At 40.7% G+C, this 24987-nt stretch overlaps 1 protein-coding gene across 1 annotated transcript in view; it reads left to right on the top strand.

The window, feature by feature from the left end:
* Positions 1–6676, top strand: part of SREK1IP1 (SREK1 interacting protein 1) — a 33247-nt gene extending 26571 nt beyond the window's left edge. Inside the window, exons 4-5 of the mRNA XM_073344055.2 lie at positions 2891–2972; positions 4338–6676. Of these exons, the coding sequence (XP_073200156.1) occupies positions 2891–2972; positions 4338–4500 (245 nt within the window). The 3' untranslated portion in view covers positions 4501–6676. The remainder of the gene's footprint in view (positions 1–2890; positions 2973–4337) is intronic.
* Positions 6677–24987: the final 18311 nt, after the last annotated feature.

Genomic DNA, 24987 nt, shown 5'->3' with positions numbered 1-24987 from the left:
GTAACTGAAACACGATCGTTGGCAGATAACTCTGAAACTGTAGAAAATGACGGTGATCTTGAAGGTGGATAGTCTTCAGAATCCTGTATGTTGAGGATGGATTCTCCTAAACAAAATAAGTCAATGCAGTTATTTAATTATTATTACAACACTGAAGATCCTGTATGTTCAGAATGTTCCTTTCATCATCTTCAGCGCAGCTTCCTCCTGAGAAGGAACACTTCTCATGATGTTGTTTCATTCGGGCAACCAGGCCTTACATTTCTTCATTGCACTGTTTGCATTTTGCACGCATGCCTGCGTTACCCACAAGTAGAGGAACTTCATTCAAATATTCCCAAACTGGGTCTCTTTTACGGCCTGCTGCCATTATAGGTTTTCCTTTCTAGTGAGAGAATGGTATGGTAGATCTCAAATCAATGAAGACTACACTCAGAAAGACCTCAAGACTTCTGGAATATGCTGCTCAAACAGTTTCACTTGTTTCTACTGCCTGTCCTTCCCTTCTCACATTTATCTCCAGACTTCTTCTCCTTGTCCAGATCTATTCCACCCCAACAATCTTCTATTCATTTAACTTTTTGAAACTTTGCACTTTTAGAGAGAGGTAAGGGATTGACTCTGTGTACACAAATTTGCAGAGGGACAATAGGGTTGAGGTCTGTTTCTCACCTTTATATATTTATTTATTTTAAAACATTTTTGCTGTTAACAAGCATGTTATCTCTGGAGACACAAATCCAGTTTGAGAACTGCAAAACTAAGCATCTCTGACAGTATCTTCTAAACTGAGCACTGAGTCCCATTGGGTTGAATGAAAGATTAACCTAAATAATCTATACAGAAGACCCTGGAACCCCATAAGATTAGGTCCCTAATCCATGATTTATTGGAACTCATTTACAAAACTTTTCTTAAACATTATATGAATATATTGTCTCATACTATAGAATTAGAATTTATAATCCCTATTCCATGATGAGATATCTTTAAGCTATAATGTATCTTAATTAAAATGATCTTTAGATAGGCTTTTTCCTCAAAAAGCATTTTATCAAAAAAATCGAATGTAAATTAAAAAAAAATCTGATTTAAAAAAAAACATATTGATTTTTATCCTTCCAAGGGGAGTAGGTTTCTATTTGATTATTTTCCATTACTTTGACAAACAGAGGTGATTGTATATCCTTCCTTGAAGTAAAGAATGGCCCAGTTTACAGACTCCTTTAGGAGTTTTCTCCTGATCTGTGGGACTAGATACAACCTGGTTGGAGGGAATCAGGGTTTGTTATGGGTGTTTGTTCCTTTTTGGAAGGACGCAGATCAGTCCAGTACTCTTGTTTTAAGGTTCTTCCGTTGTGGTGTTCCATTGTTTGGGGACTGATGTGGTCTATGGCCACATTATCTGTCCTACCTTCTTCATAGGCCACGTCGTTCTCTTATGAGTTTGCATAATTCTTCCACAAGGAAATTTTAAAGGTATTAACAGCAGTTGTCACCGGCTGCCATTTTTTCTCAGTAATGACACTTTTCCTTTATCTAGTGTGTTCCATTTGAATATCTCAAAGTGCTTGATGGAGAAACTCAGGCACAGAGAGAGAAGTAATTTGCCCACGGTCACCGGCAGTGCTGGGAATTGAACCTAGGTCATCTAGGTCACAGTCTAGTGCTCTATCTGTCACTGTATCCCTTTCTGCCATGTGTTGTTTCCCACACACACTTTAACATAATTTAGTACTAATGAAATATACTAACTGAACTGCCTTAATCAAAGTTTGCTTTTTTGTTTAGTTTTTTAAACCAGTGGTTCTGAAACTTTTGTACTGGTGACCCCTTTCACATACCAAGCCTCTGAGTGCAACCCACCTTATAAATTAAAAACACTTTTTAATATATTTAACACCATTATAAATGCTGGATGCAAAGCGGGGTTTGGGGTAGAGGCTGACAGCTCGTGACCCCCCATGAAATAACCTTGCAACCCCTTGAGGGGTTCCAACCGCCAGTTTGAGAACCCCTGTTTTAAACTAAACAGAACAGGGAAAGTGAGCGAAGCTACAGTGGAGGTTTACCCACAAGTGTTTTCAGTCGCTACCTTGACAAGCTACCTGACTAGAACAACAAACATTTGATTCTCCATGCCTGTTCAGACCTTTGTACCTCTGGTGAGATTGCCAACAAATGTGGTAGTATTTTTTGTGACATGTGCCTTATACAGTATCCAGGTTTATCAGTACCAAGTTAGGTTGCTGTAATATGCTGATGAGCCACAATAAAGTGACATGCATGTCCATCATCCCACAGCTGCCATGGATAAATCCTACTTCGGTGTAAACAATTGCCGTTTGTGAGAGTGTCCATATACAGTCTAGACTACACACAAAAATAGTAAATGAGATGGGGGATATGAAAGTTATTCAGATAAACAAGAGGGGGTGTCTGTTGTATTCGATACATGTGGGAAATAGGACCTCCTTTCAGGTCTTTGAGTTTCAGATAAACGAAGCTTGACTGTTACTAAAGAGTTAAAAAGGACATTAGCATACAAACCTCCTGAAGGGGATGTAAACACAGATATACTGTTGTGGAGGAAGAGATGCAAGGAGCAGCTTCTTGTGAATGTAGCAGTTTTTACCATGTTTCACATATCTAATTTTGTTCTCGGTACTTAGATGCAGGTCCTTTACAATGTGAGTTGTGTAACCAAAGTGCGGATGCTCTGCAAAATATTTGAAATGAGTCTGAAAAATAGCACTTGGTTACAAAATGTTTTGGTCTTGAAACAAACATTAGCAATAAAAAAAAGTACTGATTTCAGTGAGTTTTTTAATTAATTTTGAAGTTAAAAAGGAAAAATATTTTGTATAAAATGCAATTTTTATATCCACAGATACAAGTCAGGAGGAGGAGGAAAAGAAAAATCTAAAAAGAACAAGCAAAGAAAAATCCAAATCAAAGAAATTAAGGAAAAGGTAACTTACAAATACCTAATTAAGCCTAAAACAGAATTTTCTTTATATTTTAAAATCCAAAATATACTTTCCAAATTGTTACATCCCATGCATGTTAACCTTTTATTTTTGCTTCTACAAAAGCACATATACTAAATTTGAATGTCTGATACAGAATTTTTACTCTATAAAAGTAAACATACTACTAATCTTTTGCATACAAATGAGGAACGTGGCTAAAAAGCGATAGACATTGCAATTAAAAATGCTAAAAGAAGACTCTTGTTTACTCTAAACAACAATATAAAACTATTTAGAATGAGAATTTAAATTAATAATTTATTTGCTTGATATTCTAGCAATCACCATACTAAGACTCTGTTCCTACAAAGATTTATGCATGAGCTTAACTTTATGCACTGTGAGTACCCCCATTGAAGTCAGTTGGGGCATTAAGGTGTAGCTATGTTAATTCTGCACACTAACTGTCCTTGTGGAACCTGGTAGTGTGCACTAGAAGTTCCCTGGTGCACTTTGACTATTACTACGAAGAAGCCAAATCCTGCGTACCTTACTCTCACAAGTAGTAACAATGAAGTTTATGGAGCTGTTCTCAAGTAAGTTAAAGAGGATTCCCCCCCCCCCTTAAATTGTTAGATTTTTGTACTTAAAACCAAGTTACTACATAAATATTCTAAATGTCACACCAGATTTATCTCTTATTAAACAGACCATTCAGTTTAATCAAAATGGGTATATCTTTTGCATCTGGTAACGTCTGCTCTCTGAATTGGCAGGGATTGTGGGAAGGGGAATGGTAGTACAGCCATTTGTTTGAAGGTATTATTAAGTTAGATTCTATTACTGTAGGTTTTCTCGTCAAGCTTTCATCTCCTTATGTGCCTTGTTTTCATGCTTTCAATCCATTTTCTTTAGACCTAAACATATAAGATCATTTGCCTATCAATAAAGTTTCAACCTTGAAATGTCTCCATTCCATAGTTTGGAAAATGCTATAGGCAGAGCAAAGAAATAAAAATAATATTTAAACCACTAAGGTACAATTAGTGATTAATTTACAAGCAGGAGTCACTAACTCTTTCCAAATGTAACCCGCATGTTTGTGAACACTGTTAATTAAGGAGTACCACAAATCTTGCTTTCCTGGTGAGGCAGCCTCATCAGAGAGGCCAAGGTTTGGATGAGCATGGATATGGTTGGCTTACCCATTACAGGCTGGTGTGGACAACCTCTATACCTACAGCATGAATTCATGTGTTTATACAGTCTCCAGCATTAAATTCAGTGTAGAAAGAAAAATAAAGTGAATATATACATACCCTGGTTGGTATTGTAATCTGTATTAATTTTGGGGTTTTTTAACAGATCATCTTCATCAAGTGTCACTGAAGAAGAAGATCCAAAACCAAAAAAACAGAAATGCCACAAAAAAGAAAGGAAAAAGGAGAAAAAGAGTAAATCTAAGAAAGGAAAACATCACAAAAAAGAAAAAAAGAAGAGGAAAAAAAGAAAAACGTTCATCATCTGATAGTTCAGACTCTTCTAGTAGCGACTGAGGAGTTAGTGCATTCAGCTTTCATTAACCTGAAAGATTAGGATTGCTTACCTTTCAAATCTATCCTATATGTGCTTTACAATACTGTCAGGTTAAAAAAATTATATATATATTTTAAAAGTACATTTATTTACAAATATCCACAACTTAGGTTATTAAACCGAAAGATTTGCGGGGTGGCAGGGGGAAATCTACATGTTGTTGGTTTTTGCCATTAATGGTGTTTCACTATTTCCATTCTATGCAAGTTGGACCAAGAAAATAGACTAGTTGTTTAAACTTTTGTGGTTAGTTCATTTCTAGTCAGTTTTTGATTGCTAGCTCCCATGCATGACCAGAATATTCAGATTGCTAACATGTGCAGGGAAAGATTTGAACTAATTAAAATGTACTTTCCACTGGAATTTTTAACAAAATTTGTTGAAACATTTTTATTAATTTTAAGTTTTCTAAAACCTTGATTTTTATTAAAATAAAAACCTACATGTTTGGCATAATTCCATATCGGCCACCACTTAAAAGCAATAAATAGAGACACTGGTGAATAAAAATAAGGACATTGAGCTAGAAGAGAGGGTTTTTTTGAAGGGACAGAGTGGGGGAAGAAATAGTAAATATTTGCTACAAATAAGAACAGTCTCTTAAAACTGATCTGGTAATGTACTTTGAAACACATGGCGATTGTTTTCCATCATACTCAGAAAGTGGCCCTATCTATACATGGACAAACATAACACCTATCATTCTTTAGTTTCCTTTTCTTCTTTGTAAAATAGATAGATGTAATGCTGTGTCTACACTATGAGCTATAGGAGTGATTCCCCTGCTCATGTACACATACATTAGCTCTCATGGAACTAGCGCATGTATAAATAGCAGTAGAGCCGTGGTACCATGGCAGCAGCAAAGGCACTGCTGAGCTCGACTGAGTACGTACCCACTAGTTTCAGGCGGATGTGTATAAGGCATATACCGTTATCCGTATTAAGTGACAATCCAGCAATGTTTTCTACAGTAATGTCCCAGTGCTGTGTCAATTTATTGTGTTAAGATTACCTACTCACCTCTTTTAAAAGGGGTAAGGGGAATCAAAGACTGGCGCTTTGGATACTCTTGATTATTTCAACTCCCATTCACCATTATCTTTAACAGTAAATGGCTTTATAAAACCAAAAATATTTTCTTCTATTATGTAACACAGCATGTGCCCTGTTGTCTAAGGACCAGCTCCTGCTCCACTGAAGTCCGTGGCAAAATTCCCCAATGGCTATAATAGCTGGATGATCAGGAACCTAAACAGTAATATTTCTTGTTTCAAATTACCTCAAGCCCATTGCAGGTATAGAGAGTCAGTGTGTCAGGAATTATTCCATTTATACTGGTGTAAAATCAGTATAAGTGAGTAGAATTAGGGCCATAGTCTGTACCTTACTGCTGTACCTCCTTAACAAGACATAGGGCTTATCTATCCAGTATGGCAAAGCGTGCCACAGGGGTGTGATTTGTAAAGCGCACTAATGTGCAATGCTCTAACTGCCCCATGGAAATCCTTCTGCCATGTTCTAAAAGGTACCTAGTTTGTGTTAACCTTTTCCTCTTTGAAAGACTGTTAACTTGAATTAGACACTTTTAGACAGTGCTAGCAGATTTTACTCGGGCCAGTCAGAGCACACCACCTTAGAGCACTTTTAGAAATCACACCCCCTAGCATGCATTGCCTGTGCCATGTAGACAAGGCCATACCTAGTTAATATATTTCTAAGTAGTTCATTTTTCCTTTATTTTGGACATAATAGGACACTTTTTTAAAAATACTGTGATATTGGCATATGTAAAATTTATATTTGAGCCTTTAAAACTGGCCTATGAGCAAAAAAAATAATTAAATCTCCTTTTACCCAGGAGCGGAACATTTAAGAAATTTATTACTAAAGAGAAGTGCAGAGAATATTTTAAGATTTAACCTATATTGTGCTTTATATCTGAAATGCTTTTTTAAAATATAACTAGGAAGCAGATATGTGACATTGATATTGTGCTTCCCTTATGTAACTGATTTGCAGATACTTATTTGACTTCTAACCCTTCAAATTTGCACAAACAATATTTTGAATTCAAGAAGCGATTAATAAAATGTTACCTAGACTTTTGTGCGGCCTTTTACAAAACTGCAAACAATGTAATGTATTTATTGTACAATTGTAGTTGCTGTTTATTTGCCACTACCCCAATGCATTTCCATTTTCTTGATTTATTACCAGACTGTTTAGTACATTTAAAAATTAATTGGCATAAGTGAGGTCATGTAGTCTTCACAGATTCAATGGTCAAAATATTTTTGTGCCCTCAAGGTTTTTTAACTTCTGACGATTGCAGGTATTCAGGCTCCATCCTGCAAGGCATCGAGCCCCTCCTTCAATATGCTGAATGCCATTAATTACCATTGATTTGGGACTTGAGGGAGGTCAGTACCTTACACCAAACCTTTAGAGTGAACTCTGAGTCTTATATATTTATTGCAAAGAAGAAAAATGTAATTTGATGATAGTTTGGAAACTGAATGGCTCAGTGGATTAATAGAGTAGGGGTCACACACTTTGTAGCTTGTGGAGGCCAAGCTTACTGCATGCATCAGGGACTCCTTGTATTCCTCCGTTCCACCCCACAAGCTCTTTGTGTGTCCCCCTTTCTCCTGTGCCACTGGCTCTAGGGATGAAGAGGGGGCATTCCATCCTGCCCTGTACCAGAGTCCAGTGTTCTGCTCCCCCCCCCACACACACACACACAAAAGGTTCTGTGTGACCCTTTTCTGCATTACCAGGGTCCCCCCTTCTCCTCCCATGCCAGTGGCTCTGTGTAGAGCCCCATTTCCTCTCCCCTATACCAATGGTGTGCACACCTTCTTGCCCTGACCCCCATTATTATTTGTCTGAGATAAGTCATTCAGATTGTCAATGTGTTAAACTCTATTGGAAGGATGAGATGAAATGGGGTAATGTTATGCCAGAAGACATCAATGGGTATCATCAACCAGTTTGATTTATAGACAATTGCAGATGTCCTTGAAACTGTGGCTGTGCTAAGCAGATGGCAGGAGCTCCATATATCCCCCATTTCCCCTTTATGGTTTTCAATTTCCTCCAACAGGAATAGGTTTCTGGCTGCTGAAGCATAGAATATACCCTGATATTTTGGAATTGATCATATGTGGTGTTTGAAAGTTACCATGTTACATCCACACATAGAAATGCCATCACGTTGAGTATATGTCCTTGCAAGCTCAGCTAAATATGGAGCATATCATCTCTGTGATGTCGATAGGAGTTTGCCCAGGGCAGCACTCACTGGAAGATGTTGCCATTTGATGGCTGTTTGACCTATGTGAAATGAGTTGGCAGTTAGTCTGGTTTAACTGCATATGTGTGTACATCACAGCAGCCTCAAATAAGTACCATTGTTGGCAGCTTCAGTAAAGAGGCCAAGGAGTTGAAAGATCATCAAAATTGAATTACTTTCTAGGCCTAAAAGGGGTTCTTCTACATGAGAGCTGGAGCTATTTGAGAATGCTTTCACTGTTGCTCCTAAGCTTGACTTGTCACTTGGATGGAAACAGGATTTTAGCCTCCAGAACGGTCAAGCCTGCATTTTGTCAAGCCTGCATTTTTCACTAACATCAAATACTCTTTATAGTATTAAAGAAGATTGAGAGATTCTCTAGAATCTCTCCCATGTAATGTTAAATAATAGAAGCTCTTCTCCCTCAAGAATAAAATACTAAGTTGTTAAGTTAACAACTTAAGTTGGATCTAAATGTATATACTAAATATATATACTAATTAAATTAAATAAATTTGGACATTTTAATGGTAAAACTGACATACTGAAAAATTAGAAGTCAATCACATTCAATCAGCTTTTTTAAAAAGTGTAATATCCCACATATTTAGTTATTTTTGTTTCATATTGAATCTTTGCTACTAATGGGTTTTTGCTTTGAAAGTGCAGTATTTCTAGTTACTTTAAAGATGTTTTGCTTGCATTTGGTCCCTGAAACTGTTTTGTAGGCAACTGTTTATGATGAGCTCAGTAGCTTCTTGGACACTGGGTAAAATTAATCTCTCTGCAAAGGGCCAGCACAAAGTCTATTTACCTTGTTAAATTTTACTCAAGCCCTATTTTAAGGGCTTAAGTGATGTATAGGCCATGTGCTGACACTCTCATTCACATGCTGTGCCTATCACCATGGAACTCAGAGAGCAGTGCAAGGATTTCAAAGGGAAAGAACTGCTTTCCATTCCAGTTGCAGAACTCAGCAGCACTGAAGATGGAGATGGGCTTCTTTGCCATGGTCCCTGACTATACAAAGCTAATGTTAGGAGCTGCATTTTTTCAGAATGATTTTTTTTTTTAAGGAAATAGGGTGAAGATATTAAAGCATTTCCTCATTTCCTTGTACAAGACTTTTAACATAATAGGCATAGGGATGTTTGTGTTTCACTGAGATTTGCTGCACACCTTTGATATTACCAAAAGGGCCCAGGCTCCCAGCCATTTCAACAGGACATGGCTTTGGAAAATTTGTGTCCTGAACCTACTCTAAAGTTTATTATTTGGCATCCCCTTCATGGATAACCGTTCATATTGCTGGCCTGAAATACAGGTTTCGTCCAGGCTTTGCCTATTCCAAAAGTATAGGATGGTTAATGCAATTTGATCTCCCTTCATTTCTTCTTCCCATGCCCTTGATACTGCTAGCTCCCTTTTGAAGCAGATTTCTCTGGTTGCTACTACTGCACATCTTAGTGCAAGGGTGGCCAACCTGAGCCTGAGAAGGAGCCAGAATTTACCAATGTACATTGCCAAAAAGCCACTGTAACATGTCAGCAGCTTCCCCGCCACCCCCAGCACCTCCTGTCCGCCAGCAGCCCTGCCGATCAGCACCTCCCCCTCCCTCCCCGTGCCTCCTTCCCACCAGGATCAGCTGTTTCACAGTGTTCAGGAGGCTCTGGGATGGAGTGAGGAGGAGCAAGGGTGCAGCAGGCTCAGGGGACGGGGCAGGAAGGGGCAGGGGCCTTGGGGTAAGGGGTGGAGTAGTGGCAGGGCCTGGGGTTGAGCAGTGGAAAGTTGGGACCAGTAGCTCCAGCCCCGGAGTCAGTCAGCACCTGTGCAAGGAGCCGCATATTAACTTCCGAAGAGCCACATGTGGCTCTGGAGCCACAGGTTGGCCACCCCTGTCTTAGTGCTTTGTTAATGACAGTCAGTATGTAGTCTGAGGGGCTTTTAGTTTAGAAAAGTAACTGGTCATGTTTTTAATGGTCTACATGGTACTTCTGTATTTTTGTAATTTTCTGTCTCCATTAGATTTTTTTTGTTCTGATTGTACATAGGCAGTCTTCTGATTTCAATAGACGAGGTGCGGTAGTTGTTTATCTATCATCATGACCACTGATACCATGATACCATTATCCAATGATAATTATATGGTATTTTATACCAAGGACCCTGTTCAATGTTAAAGGCAGCATCTCCTAAAAAGTACGAGTGACCCAAGCTTCCATCGATAAATTTTTTTATCTAAAGGAACTGTGGACTGAGAAAGCGTTAATGTACTGTTTTTTTCTTAGTGTCACAGTGAGGAACCGGCACAAGTCCACCTTACTGCAAGGAATGCCCTCATGATATTGTATGAATTTTATTCCTTCAATTCTACTATCAGAACAACGGAAATTGAATACAAAGATGTATGTATATTAAAATAAAGTTAAGGATTTTGTTTAAATGGGCATAGTTAGGGCCACAATTCTGTCCTTCATTCATAGTTTTCTGCCTAGTGGCTAGTTTTTCATACTATGGGCCAAATTCTGCTCACTTACCGCATGCAAAAGGTCCCATTTGAAGTCAATAGGACTTTACTCATCTGAAACGTAAGCACGATTTGGGCCAGGATTTAAGGAAAGGAATCCCAGCGTTAAGGGAAAGCTGTAGTGAACAGTTCTCCTTCAGACATGTACTTCAGCTAAATAAACATTTACATTACTTTAACAGATTATATATTAAAAATGAGTTGTCTAAACATTTATCACTGTTTTAATATGACCATAGCTGTGAAGAGCTCTGATGTCTCACAGTCAGGACCACTATTTCATCTCTGTCCCAGCAGGAATTCCAGGCTGCTGCTCTAGTTTGTGACAAAGAGAGTGCTGTTCAGCAGAAAAATGCATGAAGATACAGAAAGTTTGCCAGTTATGAAACAGAAATATTCAGGGGGGAGGGATGTAAGTATTGATGGCACAGTACAATAGATTACATGTACTTAAAATAGTGCCTGTTCCAGAGAACTTACTATCTGAAGACACAATCAGGTATAATAAACATATGTGGTCATTAGAGCTCTGTTGCATGATTGAACAAGTATATTTTCAAAATTATTTGACAGGAGGGCTTGACCTAGTGAGTCGGAAGCTGTCCCAAGCCTAATGAGCCACCTAAGGACAGTCCAAAATCAAGAGTCTTTGTGTTGCAGAATGGGCAGTAGCTGCCATTTTCTTGTTGTGAATGATGAATATTTTCTTCAATCATTTATAATCATCCTGGCCCAGTCATGGTGTGGGCATAGAACCTGTAAGACCTAGCCAGAATTTGTGCCCTACAGTTAACCTGACTGTTCCTGACTGCAGATGGAGTTCACGACTCCACCCCACTTAATGTGAAAGAAGACCTCACAGAAGCACTTGACATATGCATCGACTCCTGGTCATTAGAAATGACTGTTTGCCAGTCATTTTCATTAGCTGAGCACCTCAATCCCTTAAACTGAAAGACGATCCTTTCTAATCCCCCTTCACAGCAGGTTCTTACAATCATTCAGCCCAATGCATGTTAAGTGTAGAGCACAAATTCTGGCTAGGTCTCAGTTTTTATACCAGGGCCAAGATTCAGCTACAGATTTAAAAAATCAATAGTGAATGAAGTAACAGTTTTATAAATGATTGAAGAAAATACCATTCACAAAAAGAAAATGGCAGCCTCCAAACATTCTGCAGAACATATAAAATTCCACAGGAAATGTACAGTCCTCAACTTCCAATGCACAGCATAGGAGAAACATATTTACTTTTCAGTAGGGTCAAATAAGCTCCAATTATGATGTTTGGGCTTTCTGTGCAAACATATAAGACAGACACGAAACTGTGGCATGTTCCAGAATGACGATTTCAAGCAGTATTCTTTTGCTATTCAGCCTTCACTAACTTTACACTGATGCTCTACTGAACTCGTAACTTTTACTATCTGTACAAAGGCATTTTATTAACATGAGAATCTCTAGCTTATCCTTCAAAAAAATATTTCCACGATCCATTCAAACTGTTATTTTATTTCCCAATGGTCTCACTGCAGCATTAGAAAAATGTAGTATGTAGCATTAACCCTTTAACATGTCAGTTTTACTTCCTGTGTCATACTAACATTACTACATGAATCAGATTAAAAATCTTACAGTACAGCACCAGTCATCTGTACGCATTTCTTTACAAACAGTGACAAGTACATGTTTTGATTTCATTGCCGCACCATTCATCAGCAATTGCCCACCATTTATATTCTAACAACACAGTCATGTGGATGACAAACTTTAGTAAGGTTAGTTTGTGTAACTACCAGCAGCTTTTCTTGAATTATATCTCTAGATTGATCAGACATTTGATTTGCTGAATTCCAATTTATATCTGAGTATTCTGCCTTGATTTTTCTATATGAACTGCTTGCAAAGGAAGACAGATGGGGGGAAAGAGAGAATTAGCCATTTACAACTGAGGCATGGAAATGAAGTCACATAAGTATTCTGAGCCCTGGTCTACACTAGGAGTTAAGGTCAAATTTAGCAGCATTAAATCGATTTAACCCTGCACCCGTCCACACAACGAAGCCCTTTTTTTTTACTTAAAGGGCTCTTAAAATCAATTTCCTTACTCCACCCCTGACAAGGGGATTAGCGCTGAAATCGGCCTTGCCAGGTCGAATTTCGGGTACTGTGGACACAATTAGACGGTATTGGCCTCCAGGAGATATCCCAGAGTGCTCCATTGTGACTGCTCTGGACACCACTCTCAACTCAGATGCACTGGCCAGGTAGACAGGAAAAGGCCCGCAAACTTTTGAATCTCATTTCCTGTTTGGCCAGCATGGCAAGCCGCAGGTGAGTGCAGAGCTCATCCGCAGAGGCGACCATGATGGAGTCCCAGAATCGCAAAAGAGCTCCAGCATGGGCCAAACTGGAGGTATGGGATCTGATAGCTGTATGGGGAGAGGAATCCATGCTATCAGAACTCGGTTCCAGTTTTCAAAATGCCAAAACTTTTATCAAAATCTCCCAGGGCATGAAGGACAGAGGTCATAACAGGGACCTGAAGCAGTGCCACTTAAAACTGTGAAAATTAAGGAGCTGAGGGAAGCCTACCAGAAAACCAGAGAGGCAAACGGCCACTCCAGGTCAGAGCCCCAAACATGCCGCTTCTATGATGAGCTGCATGCCATTTTAGGGGGTTCAGCCACCACTACCCCAACCGTGTTGTTTGACTCCGACAATGGAGATGGAGGCAACATGGAAGCAGGTTTTGGGGACAAGGAAGATGATGATGATGAGGTTGTAGATAGCTCACAGCAAGCAAGCGGAGAAACTGGTTTTCCTGACAGCCAGGAACTGTTTCTCACCCGAGACCTGGAGCCAGTACCCCCTGAACCCACCCAAGGCTGCCTCCCGGACCTGCCAGGTGGAGAAGGGACCTCTGGTGAGTGTACCTTTTTAAATAGTATACATGGTTTAAAAGCAAGCCTGTTTAATGATTAATTTGCCCTGGCATTCGCGGCTCTCCTGGATGTACTCCCAAAGCCTTTGCAAAAGGTTTCTGGGGAGGGCAGCCTTATTCCGTCCACCATGGTAGGACACTTTACCACTCCAGGCCAGTAGCATGTAGTTGGGAATCATTGCAGAACAAAGCATTGCAGTGTATGTTTGCTGGCGTTCAAACAACATCCGTTCTTTATCTCTCTGTATTATCCTCAGGAGAGTGATATCATTCATGGTCACCTGGTTGAAATAGGGTGCTTTTCTTAAGGGGACATTCAGAGGTGCCCGTTCCTGCTGGGCTGTTTGCCTGTGGCTGAACAGAGATTTTCCCCACTGTTAGCCACAGGGAAGGGGTGAGGGGTTAGCCACGCAGTGGGGGGAGGCAAAATGCGACCTTGTACATGAAAGCACATGTGCTATGTATGTAATGTTAACAGCAAGGTTTACTGTGAAAGAGTGTACCCATTGTTCTATAAAATGTCTTTTTCAATACCACTGTCCCTTTTTTTTTCCTCCACCAGCTGCATGTGTTTCAAGGATCAGAGGATCTTCTCCTTCCCAGAGGCTAGTGAAGATTAGAAGGTGAAAAAAATGCACTCGAGATGAAATGTTCTCTGAGTTCATGCTGTCCTCCCACACTGACAAAGCACAGACGAATGTGTGGAGGCAGACAATGTCAGAGTGCAGGAAAGCACAAAATGACTGGGAGGAGAGGTGGTGGGCTGAAGAGAGTAAGTGGTGGGCTGAAGAGAGGGCTGAAGCTGAAAGGTGGCGGCAGCATGATGAGAGGAGGCAGGATTCAATGCTGAGGCTGCTGGAGGATCAAACTAATATGCTCCAGCGTATGGCTGAGCTGCAGGAAAGGCAGCAGGAGCACAGCCCGCTGCTACAGCCCCTGTGTAACCAACCGCCCTCCTCCCAAGTTCCATAGCCTCCTCACCCAGACGCCCAAGAACGCGGTGGGGTGGGGGCCTCCGGCCACCCAGCCACTCCACCCCAGAGGATTGCCCAAGCAACAGAAGGCTGGCATTCAATAAGTTTTAAAGTTTTAAACTTTTAAAGTGCTGTGTGGCCTTGTCCTTCCCTCCTCCACCACCCCTCCTGGGCTACGTTGGTAGCCATCCCCCTATTTGTGTGATGCATTAATAAAGAATGCATGAATGTGAAGCAACAATTACTTTATTGCTTCTGCAAGCGGTGATTGAACGGAGGATGGGAGGGTGATTAGCTTAAAGGGAAGTAGAGTGAACCAAGGCGAGGGGGTTTCATCAAGGAGAAACAAACAGAACTGTCACACCGTAGCCTGGCCAGTCATGAAACTGGTTTTCAAAGCTTCTCTGATGCGCACCGCACACTCCTGTGCTCTTCTAACCGCCCTGGTGTCAGCAGCCAGGCGATTTGCCTCAACCTCCCACCCCGCCATAAGCGTCTCCCCCTTACTCTCATAGATATTGTGGAGCGCACAGCAAGCAGTAATAATGGTGGGAATATTGGTTTCGCTGAAGTCTAAGCGAGTCAGTAAACTGCGCCAGTGCGCTTTTAAACGTCCAGATGCACATTCTACCACCATTCTGCACTTGCTCAGCCTGTAGTTGAACAGCTCCTGACTACTGTCCAGGCTTCCTGTGTATGGCTTCATGAGCCATGGCAGTAAGGGGTAGGCTGGGTCCCCAAGGATAACTATAGGCATTTCAACATCCCCAACGGTTATTTTCTGGTTTGGGAATAAAGTCCCTTCCTGCAGCTTTTGAAACAGACCAAAGTTCCTGAAGATGCGAGTGTCATGTACCTTTCCCAGCCATCCCACGTTGATGTTGGTGAAACGTCCCTTGTGATCCACCAGTGCTTGCAGCACCACTGAAAAGTACCCCTTGCGGTTTATGTACTCGACGGCTTGGTGCTTCGGTGCCAAGATAGGGATATGGGTTCCGTCTATGGCCCCACCATGGTTAGGGAATCCCATTGCAGCAAAGCCATCCACTATGACCTGCACATTTCCCAGGGTCACTACCCTTGATAGCAGCAGATCTTTGATTGTGTTGGCTACTTGCATCACAGCAGCCCCCACAGTAGATCTGCCCACTCCAAATTGATTCCCGACTGACCGGTAGCTGTCTGGCGTTGCAAGCTTCCACAGGGCTATTGCCACTCGCTTCTCAACTGTGAGGGCTGCTCTCATCTTGGTATTCTTGTGCCTCAGGGCAGGGGAAAGCAAGTCACAAAGTTCCATGAAAGTGCCCTTATGCATGCAAAAGTTTCACAGCCACTGGGAATCGTCCCAGACCTGCAACACTATGCAGTCCCACCAGTCTGTGCTTGTTTCCCAGGCCCAGAATCTGCATTCCACCGCATGAACCTGCCCCATTAGCACCATGATGCCCACATTGCCAGGGCCCGTGCTTTGAGAGATGTCTGTGTCCATGTCCTCGTCACTCTCGTCACCACGCTGAGGTCGCCTACTCGCCCCGTTTCGCTTTGCCAGGTTCTGGTGCTGTATATACTGCTGGATAATGCTCGTGGTATTTAATGTGCTCCTAATTGCCAAAGTGATCTGAGTGGGCTCCATGCTTGCTGTGGTATGGCGTCTGCACAGAAAAAAGGCACGGAACAATTGTCTGCCATTGCTCTGACAGAGGGAGCGGCGACTGACGACATGGCTTACAGGGTTGGCTTACAGGGAATTAAAATCAACAAAGGGGGTGGCTTTACATCAAGGAGAAAAAAAAACAACTGCCACACAGAATGGCCCCCTCAAGGATTGAACTCAAAACCCTGGGTTTAGCTGGCCAGTGCTCGACCCACTGAGCTATCTCTCCCCCCATTATTTCAGTCAGGACTGAATCTCCATTAAACTTTTCAAGGTCCCCCTGACAGACCTCACCGAAACGATTGTCGGCCGTTGATTTCACGGGGGGTGGGGGGGAACAAATGAATACAAAACAAATCTGGTGTATTTCTTGTTTTTATCCACTCCATCTATCTTTTACATCTTTGGCTGGCAGCAGACGGTGCAGTAGGACTGCTAGCCTTCCACATCTCATGGCTGCTTGGCAGAAGATGGTGCAATAGGACTGCTAGCCATCCTCATCTCCTGCCTGCTCGGCAGAAGATAGTGCAATAGGACTGCCAGCAGGACTAAAGAGAATGACCTGATCAAGTCACTCCTAATTTAGTTCCTGCGCCCATGTCTGCCCAGGCGCTCCTGACCAACCTTACCGAGGTGGCCAGGAGCACCTCAGACACGATGAAAATGGTTATCAGGCCTATTGCACCATCTGCTGCCACAAGGCAATGGGTTGCTGCTGCTGTGTAGTAGTACCGTGTCTGCCAGCACCCAGAAGACACAGGGTGACAGTGAGGTGAGCAGGCTCAATGCTTGCCGTGGTATGGTGTCTGCACAGGTAACTCAGGAAAAAAGGCACGAAACGATTGTCTGCTGTTGCTTTCACGGAGGAAATGAGGGCCTGACAACATGTACCCAGAACCACCCGGGACAATGTTTTTTGCCCCATCAAGCATTGGGATCTCAACCCAGAATTCCATTGGGCGGCGGAGACTGTGGGAACTGTGGGATAGCTACCCACAGTGCAAAACTCTGGAAGTCGACGCTAGCCTCGGTACTGTGGAAGCACTCCGCCAAGTTAATACACTAAATACACTTAGAGCATTTTGTGTGGGGACACACAATCAACTATATAAAAATTATTTCTAAAAAACTGACGTCTATAAATTCGACCTAACTTCATAGTGTAGACATACCCTCAGTAATGAATAATATAGCAAAACACATCTTTGAAAACAAGACGATAACTTCTGCATTTTAAAATGTATCATTATCACAGAGTCAAGATTAGCTTAGAATTTCCACAAAAATTGTTAAACTGAATACTGTTAAGTAAAATTATCTGTAATGTGAAGAAAGTTCATAAATTTGTGTTCTCTGAACAGATCAAAACTATGCTGAGATAGAACACTATCAAGGCACTGAACAGTACCTTCATTTATTCAGTGCCTCTATAACTGACAAAAGCAGACTAATACACAGCGGCATGTTGGAGTCTGAGCAGGATTTACCTGTTCCAGTGCACAGTAAACTACAGCAAAATATTCTTTATCCTTATTTTTATGGAAAATAAGATTAAGCTACTTGATAAAGGATTTACAAAAATAATTTCTACATGAGCTGTGAGAATATTACAGTTAAAAGTTGGTGACTATTGCAGGGCTGTTCCAAACCAAGTTATATGTAAATGACAGATTCTTCATTTTTTCCATAGATTATAAAACCAAAAGGGACCACTGTGATCATCTAGTCTGACTTCCTGTATAACACAGGCCATAGGATTTCCCCGAATTAATTTCTGTTTGAACTAGAGCTTGGCTTATCTTTTAGAAAAATCCAATCTTGATTTAAAAATTGTCATTGATGGGGGAGCCACCACGACCCTTGTTCCAATAGTTAATTACCCTCAATGTTAAAAAAATGTGCCTTATTTCTAGTATGAATTTGTCCAGCTTCAACTTCCAGCCATTGGATCTTGTTATACCATTATCAAAATTTTTGTTCCCTGTGTAGGTACTTATAGAGTGTGGTCAAATCACCCTTTAACCTTCTCTTTATTAAGTTAAATAGATAGAGCTCCTTGAGTCTAAGTCATGTATTCCCATCCTTTAATCGTTCTTGTGGCTCTTCTCTCAACCTTCTCTCAACCTTCTCCAACCTCCTTGAATTGTGGACACCAGAAGTGAACACAATATTCCAGTAGCATTTATACCAATCCCAAATTCAGAGCTAATATAGCCTCCCTACTCCTTCTCGATATTCCCCCATGTACATCCAAGAATCACGTTAGCTCTCTTGACCACAATGTTGCATAGGGAGATAATGTTTAGGTGAGTATCCATCATGAACTCTCAAGTCCTTTAGAGTCACTTTTTCACAGGATAAAGCCTCCCATCCTGTAAGTATAGTTTACATTTTTTGTTCCTAGATGTATAATTTTACATTTGGCCATATTAAAATACAAATTGTTTGCTTGCACCCAGCTTTACTAAACAATCCAGATTGCTTTTTATTAGAGACCTGTCTTCTTAATTATTTACTACTTTCCCAAACTTTGTGTCATCTGCACACTTTATTAGGGATGATTTTATGTATTCTTCAAGGTAATTGATAAAAATATTAAGTAGCATAAGGCCAAGAACTGATCCCTGCAGGACCGCATTAGAAACTCACGCCCTTGATGGTGATTCCCTATACATAGTTACATTTGAAGATCTGTCATTTACCCAGTTTCTAATCCATATAATGTGTGTCGTGTTAATTTTGTATTATTCTTGTTTTTTAATCAAAATGTTGTGCTGTACTAAGTCAAATGCCTTACAGATTATATTATAATCAACACTATTAATTTAACAACCAAACTTGCAATTTAATCAAAAAAGTTGTTAGTTTAATCAGATCTATTTTCTATAAACCCATGTTGATTGGTATTAGTTATATTACTCTCCTTTAATTCTTTAGTAATTGGGTTCTTTATCAGCCATTCTATTATTTTTCCCAGGATCGATGTCAGGCTGATAGGCCTACAATTACAGGGCCATCCTGTTTACCATTTTAGATACTGGCACAACATTATCTTTTTTCCAGTGTTCTGGAACTTCCCTGGTGTTCCAAAATTTATTGAAAATCAACATTAACTGTTCAGCAAGCAACTCAGCCAGCTCTTTTAAAACTCTTGGATGTAACAACTGGATGTGCTGATTAACATCCTCCTGAGTTACTATCAGATTAGAAATTGTTTCATCATAATCATGTGATAGGACTGCAACATCTGGCTTTTTGCCAAATATAAAAACAATTGTTTATTGAACACTTCTGCCTTTTCTTCATTTCTATTGAGAATTCTACCATTTCCATCTATTAATGGATCAATACCATTGTTAGTACTCTTTTTGTTCTTAATATACTTTTAAAAACTCCTATTGTCCTTAATTCTGCTGGCCACCGATTTCTTCTTGTGTCCTTTTACTTCCTATATATATATATATATACATACACATATTAGGGCTGTCAATTAATTGCATTGTTTATTGTTTACAATAGAATACCAATTGAAATTTATTAAACATTTTGGATGTTTTTTTACATTTTAAAATATTTTTCTTTCAATTACAACACAGAATACAATGTATCCACAGCTCACTTTATATTTTTATTTTTATTACAAATATTCACACTCTAAAAATGATAAACAAAAGAAACAATATTTTTCAGTTCACCTCATACAAGTACTGCAGTGCAATCTCTTTATCATGAAAGTGCAACTTACAAATGTAGATTTTTTTTTTGTTACATAATTGCACTAAAAAAACAACAACTTTGGAGCCTACAAGTCCACTCAGCCCTACTTCTCATTCAGCCAATCGCTAAGACAAACAAGTTTGTTTACATTTACGGGAGATAATGCTGCCCACTTCTAATTTACAATGTCACCAGAAAGTGAGAATGGGCATTCGCATGGGAATTTTTTAGACAGGATTGAAAGGTATTTACGTGCCAGATATGCTAAACATTAATATGCCTCTTCATGCTTTGACCACCATTCCAGAGGACATGCTTCCATGCTGATGACACTCATTAAAAAATAATGTGTTAATTAAATTTGTGACTGAACTCCTCAGGGAAGAATTGTGTCTCCCGTTCTATTTTACCTGCATTCTGCCATATATTTCATGTTATAGCAGTCTCAGATGATGACCCAGCACATGTTGTCAGTTTTAAGAACACTTTCGCTGCAGATTTCACAAAACACAAAGAAGGTACCGATGTGAGATTTCTAAAGATAGCTACAGCACTCAACCCAAGATTTAAGAATCTGAAGTGCCTTCCAAAATCTGAGAGGTGTGGAGCATGCTTTCAGAAGTCTTAAAAAAGCAACACTCTCATGTGGAAACTACAGAACCCGAACCATCAAAAAAAGAAAATCAACCTTCTGCTGGTGGCATCTGACTCAGACGTTGGTCTGCACTGCTTGGGATTGTTATCAAGCAGAAACCATACTCAGCATGGACGCATGTCCTCTGGAATGGTGGTTGAAGCATGAAGCATATGAATCTTTCTCGCATCTGGCATGTAAATATCTTGTGACGCCGGCTACAACAGTGCCATGAGAACACCTGTTCTCACTTTCAGGTGACATTGTGAACAAGAAGCATTATCTTCTGCAAAAGGAAACAAACTTGTTTGAGGAATTGGCTGAACAAGAAATAGGACTGAGTGGATTTGTAGGCTCTAAAGCAGGGGTGGGCAAACTCAGGGTTTTGGATCTGGCCTGTGGGATTGACACCCCCATGGCACCATGAGTCCCACACCACTCCCAGAAGCAGCCAGCACCACGTTCCTGTGGCCCCTGGAAGAGAGGAGGTCAGAGGGCTCCGCGCGCTGTCCTTGCCTGTGGGTACGTCCCCCAAGGTTCCCATTGGGCGGGAACGGGGAACCGCAGCCAATGGGAGCTTCAGGGGAGGTACCCACAGGCGAGAGCAGCGCACGGAGCCCTCTGCCCACACTTCCAGAGGGGCTGCAGGGACGTGGTGCCGGCTGCTTCTTGGAGTGGCACGGGGCCGGGGCTGGGGCAGGCAGGCAGGGAGCCTGCCCTGGCCCCGGTGTGCACCACTGCAACCCCGGAGCTGCTCCAGGTAAGCAGCTCCGGGCTGGAGCCCGCACCCCAAACCCTCCTGCACCCCACACCCCAACTCCCTGCCCTAAGCCCCCTGCCTCACCCTAAACCCCTTCTGCACCCCAACCCCCTGCCCTGAGCCCCCTGCCACACCCCGCACCCCTCCTGTACCCCAACCCCCTGCCCTGAGCCCCCTCGTACACCCTGCACCCCTCCTCTGCCCCAGCCCTACATTCATGGACCTGCATGCAATTCCCCACCCAGATGTGTCCCTTGGGCCAAAAAGTTTGCCAACCCCTGCTCTAAAGTTTTATATTGTTTTATTTTTGAATGCAGTTATATTTTGTATATAATTTTACATTTGTAAGTTCAACTTTCATCATAAAGAGATTGCACTACAGTACTTGTATTAGGTGCATTGAAAATACTATTTCTTTTTTTCTACAGTGCAAATATTTGTAATAACAAATAAATATAAAGTGAGCACTGTACATTTTGTATTCTATGTTATAATTGAAATCAATATATTTTAAAATGTAGAAAACATCCAAAAATATTTAAATGGCATTCTATTATTGTTTAACAGTGTGATTAATTGCACAATTAATTTTTTTAATCGCTGCAATTAATTTTTAATCGCTTGACAGCCCTAATTATATATACATATATTTACATATTATACTTGCCTTCACTTACCCTCTAAACCAGCTTAGTTTCTGAACAGTGTGACCTTCAACAAAATGTTCATAATCAATTCCCAATCAAATTTTTCATGTTTAAATTCTTTCTCCCAACTGATCTGACTCATAATTGTTTTCAGCATTGTGAAACTGGTTCTTTAAAAGCACCACGCATATATATTACTGTTTGCACCTAACAAAGAGGAACAATTCATGATCACTTGCACATAATTTTTAGTTCTGTGATCAGTTCTTCTTTATCAAGATGAGGTCTAATATAGAATTCTTGTGTGTTGGAAGCAATATTTTGAGTGAAATATTGTCATCTATAATATTTAGAAATGGCAAGGATGGTTTAGTACATTGTTTTCATTTCTTGTTTTATTGATGCCTCCTCTAGTTGTTTATCCTCTTCTTTCCAAAACTTTTACATGCCCAATCTTTGTGATTTCTTCACTGCTTTGCATAATTCTTTTATTTCTGCTTTCTCAGCAATCTTGGCTTATTTATACTTTTCCTGTAATTTTCTTGTTTTGTTGCTTGTCCAGCTTTTCCTTGTTTGCTTATGTTTCCCAATAACTTCCTCCACTATGTTTTCTATCACTTCCTATATTTCCCATTCAGTCTGTAGTTAAATTTCTTCATCATCCCAAATTAATGGCCTGAAATACCCACCAACCATTCACTACTACTATTACTACTTTTGAAGTGATCAGTGTATATGAGTTCATGCTGAGTCTAGCTTTGTAGACTCTAAAGATGGCTCTAAGACACCTTTATGACTTCCCTGATCCTAGGAATGATTGGAACTGAACTTACCCCAGTGCACATAAAAGCAAATATATGGATGCTCTGACTTTCATCATAGTCCAGCTCTGCTTTCTTCTTACCAAAGTTGGCCCTGACATGCTCCCTGTGCTGAGTGGGACAGAAAGGACTGGCTTAAAGTCAGCACAGCTAGTTTTATTCTAGGATCCATCCACTTCTGTATCCATTTAGCTTTATTCATGTTACTATCATGAAAGAATATCAGTGCTTCAAATTTGACATTTTCACTTTGCAGTTTGCAAGTACACTGGGCATTGTCTTTCTTCATTTCTATTGAGAATAGAAAACAGTCTTTCCACCTACCACTATTTTCCATTCAGTTCACTCTTAGGTTCTGCTGCTCTTGGTAAAATAAACTGTTATGGACCAGGATGTAGATAGTGTTGCCTAGCAGTCAGAGCAGGAGTCAGATCTAGTGGGTGGAGTAGGATGGGGAATGAAGCCAAGGATAAGAATCAGAGTCAACTGCCAGTTACCAGAGTCAGGGGTCAAGTCAGAGTCAGAACCAGGAATCAAAGCAGAGGACAAGAGTCGAGGTCAGATACAAAATGCCAGAGTCAAGGATCAACCCAGAGTCAAGGTCAGAAGTCAGAGGCCAGGGTCGGAGCTAGGACTGGTCACTGAGGATTGGAGGTGAGGCAAGGATCAAGCACAGAGCAAAAACATGGTGGAAACAGGAGTGAAGGTGGGAGTAAGGCAGGAGGCAGGAGCAGAGCAGGAACAGCATTTATTACCAGAGAAAACAATCCAGTCTCTACTTTGTATCTCTGATCTTTATTCTGAATAAGCAAAAAGCACTCCATTCCAAGATGGACACTGCAGACCCTGAGCATGTTCAGTAAGAACTTAAGATTTCTAAAAAAAAAAAAAAAAAAAAGGAGGGGGGCTGGCAAAGAGCCACTTTTGTGTGGCTTGGCAGAATCACAGCTCAGAGGTGAAGGACATCAGTGAGCATGTGCAAGATTGTGCAGTAAGGGGTGACAGAGAGGTCAATCAGTTAAGCTCTAGCTGGTCAGAACCACTCATACTGATCACAACTTGTTTTAAAGGTAGAACTGTCAATCAGAATTCTGAGGTAATGGTCAAGACTGAGCATGTGCGACTGAGGTAACTAGCTAAGAACAGGGAGCTATATAAAGACAGGGCTACAATGTAGCATAAAAGGCCAGCAGCATTTTCAGAGTCTAGAGGCTGCATCTGATAAGAAGAGAGTCGTGCAGGGAGAGCCGGGAAGCCAGCAAGAGAAGCTAAAGACAAACTGCTGCAGAGAGAGAGAAGAAAGCTGGAGCAGAGCACAACTAACTGACCAGGAGCTGAACAGCAGCAGCAGTGATTTGATTTCTAAAAGAAAGCGGCAATAGATTTATAAACTTAATATTCTTTTAATTATAGTTTTCATATAAACCTAATTTAGGATAGTGTATAGTATTTAATATGTGTGTGTGCTTGAAATGTGTGTGTTTTTAATTGAAATTTATCTATGTAAACTTCAAAGCAACTTGAGATCTGCTGTCAGCAATTTGTTGCAAACTGGCCACTTGCAACAAATTGCTTCACTTACTATCATTTGAACAATATGCTATTGTAGTTGAAGTGCTCCCTAACTTGCAATAAGGGATTGGTGTCTCAGGGAGTTTAGGACTTTTAGGATACACTGTGTTAGGGATTATTAGCTACTTTAATAAAAAGGTGTTTTGGAAAGATTATTGCCTGTGTCAGTTACTTTATTGGAAGGTTATATTTATGTCCTTTAGATTTTTTCCATAGCAAGCTTGGGGTATTTTTTACCTTGGGAAGAACAGATTAAGAGGGCAATAGGCAAATTTTTGTAGCAGCACCCCAAAACTCATTTTTCAGGGTGAAAGGTTGGATGCAGGATCCCATATACCACAAAAGGAAACCACCTTGTTCCTCTTCCTGGCTTAAAGGGCATAGTTGGATTAATCAGGGGAGCTGGACAATCCTCTAATCAAAACTCCCGAGTGGTATCTTGGCTAGGGCTATATAGCAGCTTCCCAGTCTAGCTGGTTTCACAAGGTATTGGGTGGAACCCAGGATGTAGCAGCTGTCTGGAGACTCTCCAGCCTGGGATCAAGACCTGGGAAATTACATCACCCATCTAAATATTTTATTATTGATTCTGAACTCACTTCAGTTTTATACTAGTCTACCTTCATTGACTTCAGTGGGACTACTCCTGACTTAAATACATTAATTAATTTAGCTCACCTGGGAGCTATCCAGCAATAACTCATACAATTGAGGTCATCCTTCCTTTGTAATATGTGTAACCTGATGGAGGGCTGCCATCAGCCTTACACCTCCACACCTGGTCCTAGTCTATTGCTAGAACCTCACCACCACATCTGATGGTTATGGGGTGGGGAAGAGAGGTATTTCTCTTCACTGTCCTATACAGTAAGAG

This window comes from Lepidochelys kempii, chromosome 5, assembly GCF_965140285.1.
Source record: "Lepidochelys kempii isolate rLepKem1 chromosome 5, rLepKem1.hap1, whole genome shotgun sequence".
Lineage (NCBI taxonomy): Eukaryota > Metazoa > Chordata > Testudines > Cheloniidae > Lepidochelys > Lepidochelys kempii.
The sequence above is the reverse complement of the archived record's forward strand: the minus strand, read 5'-3'. Positions and strand labels throughout refer to the sequence as shown.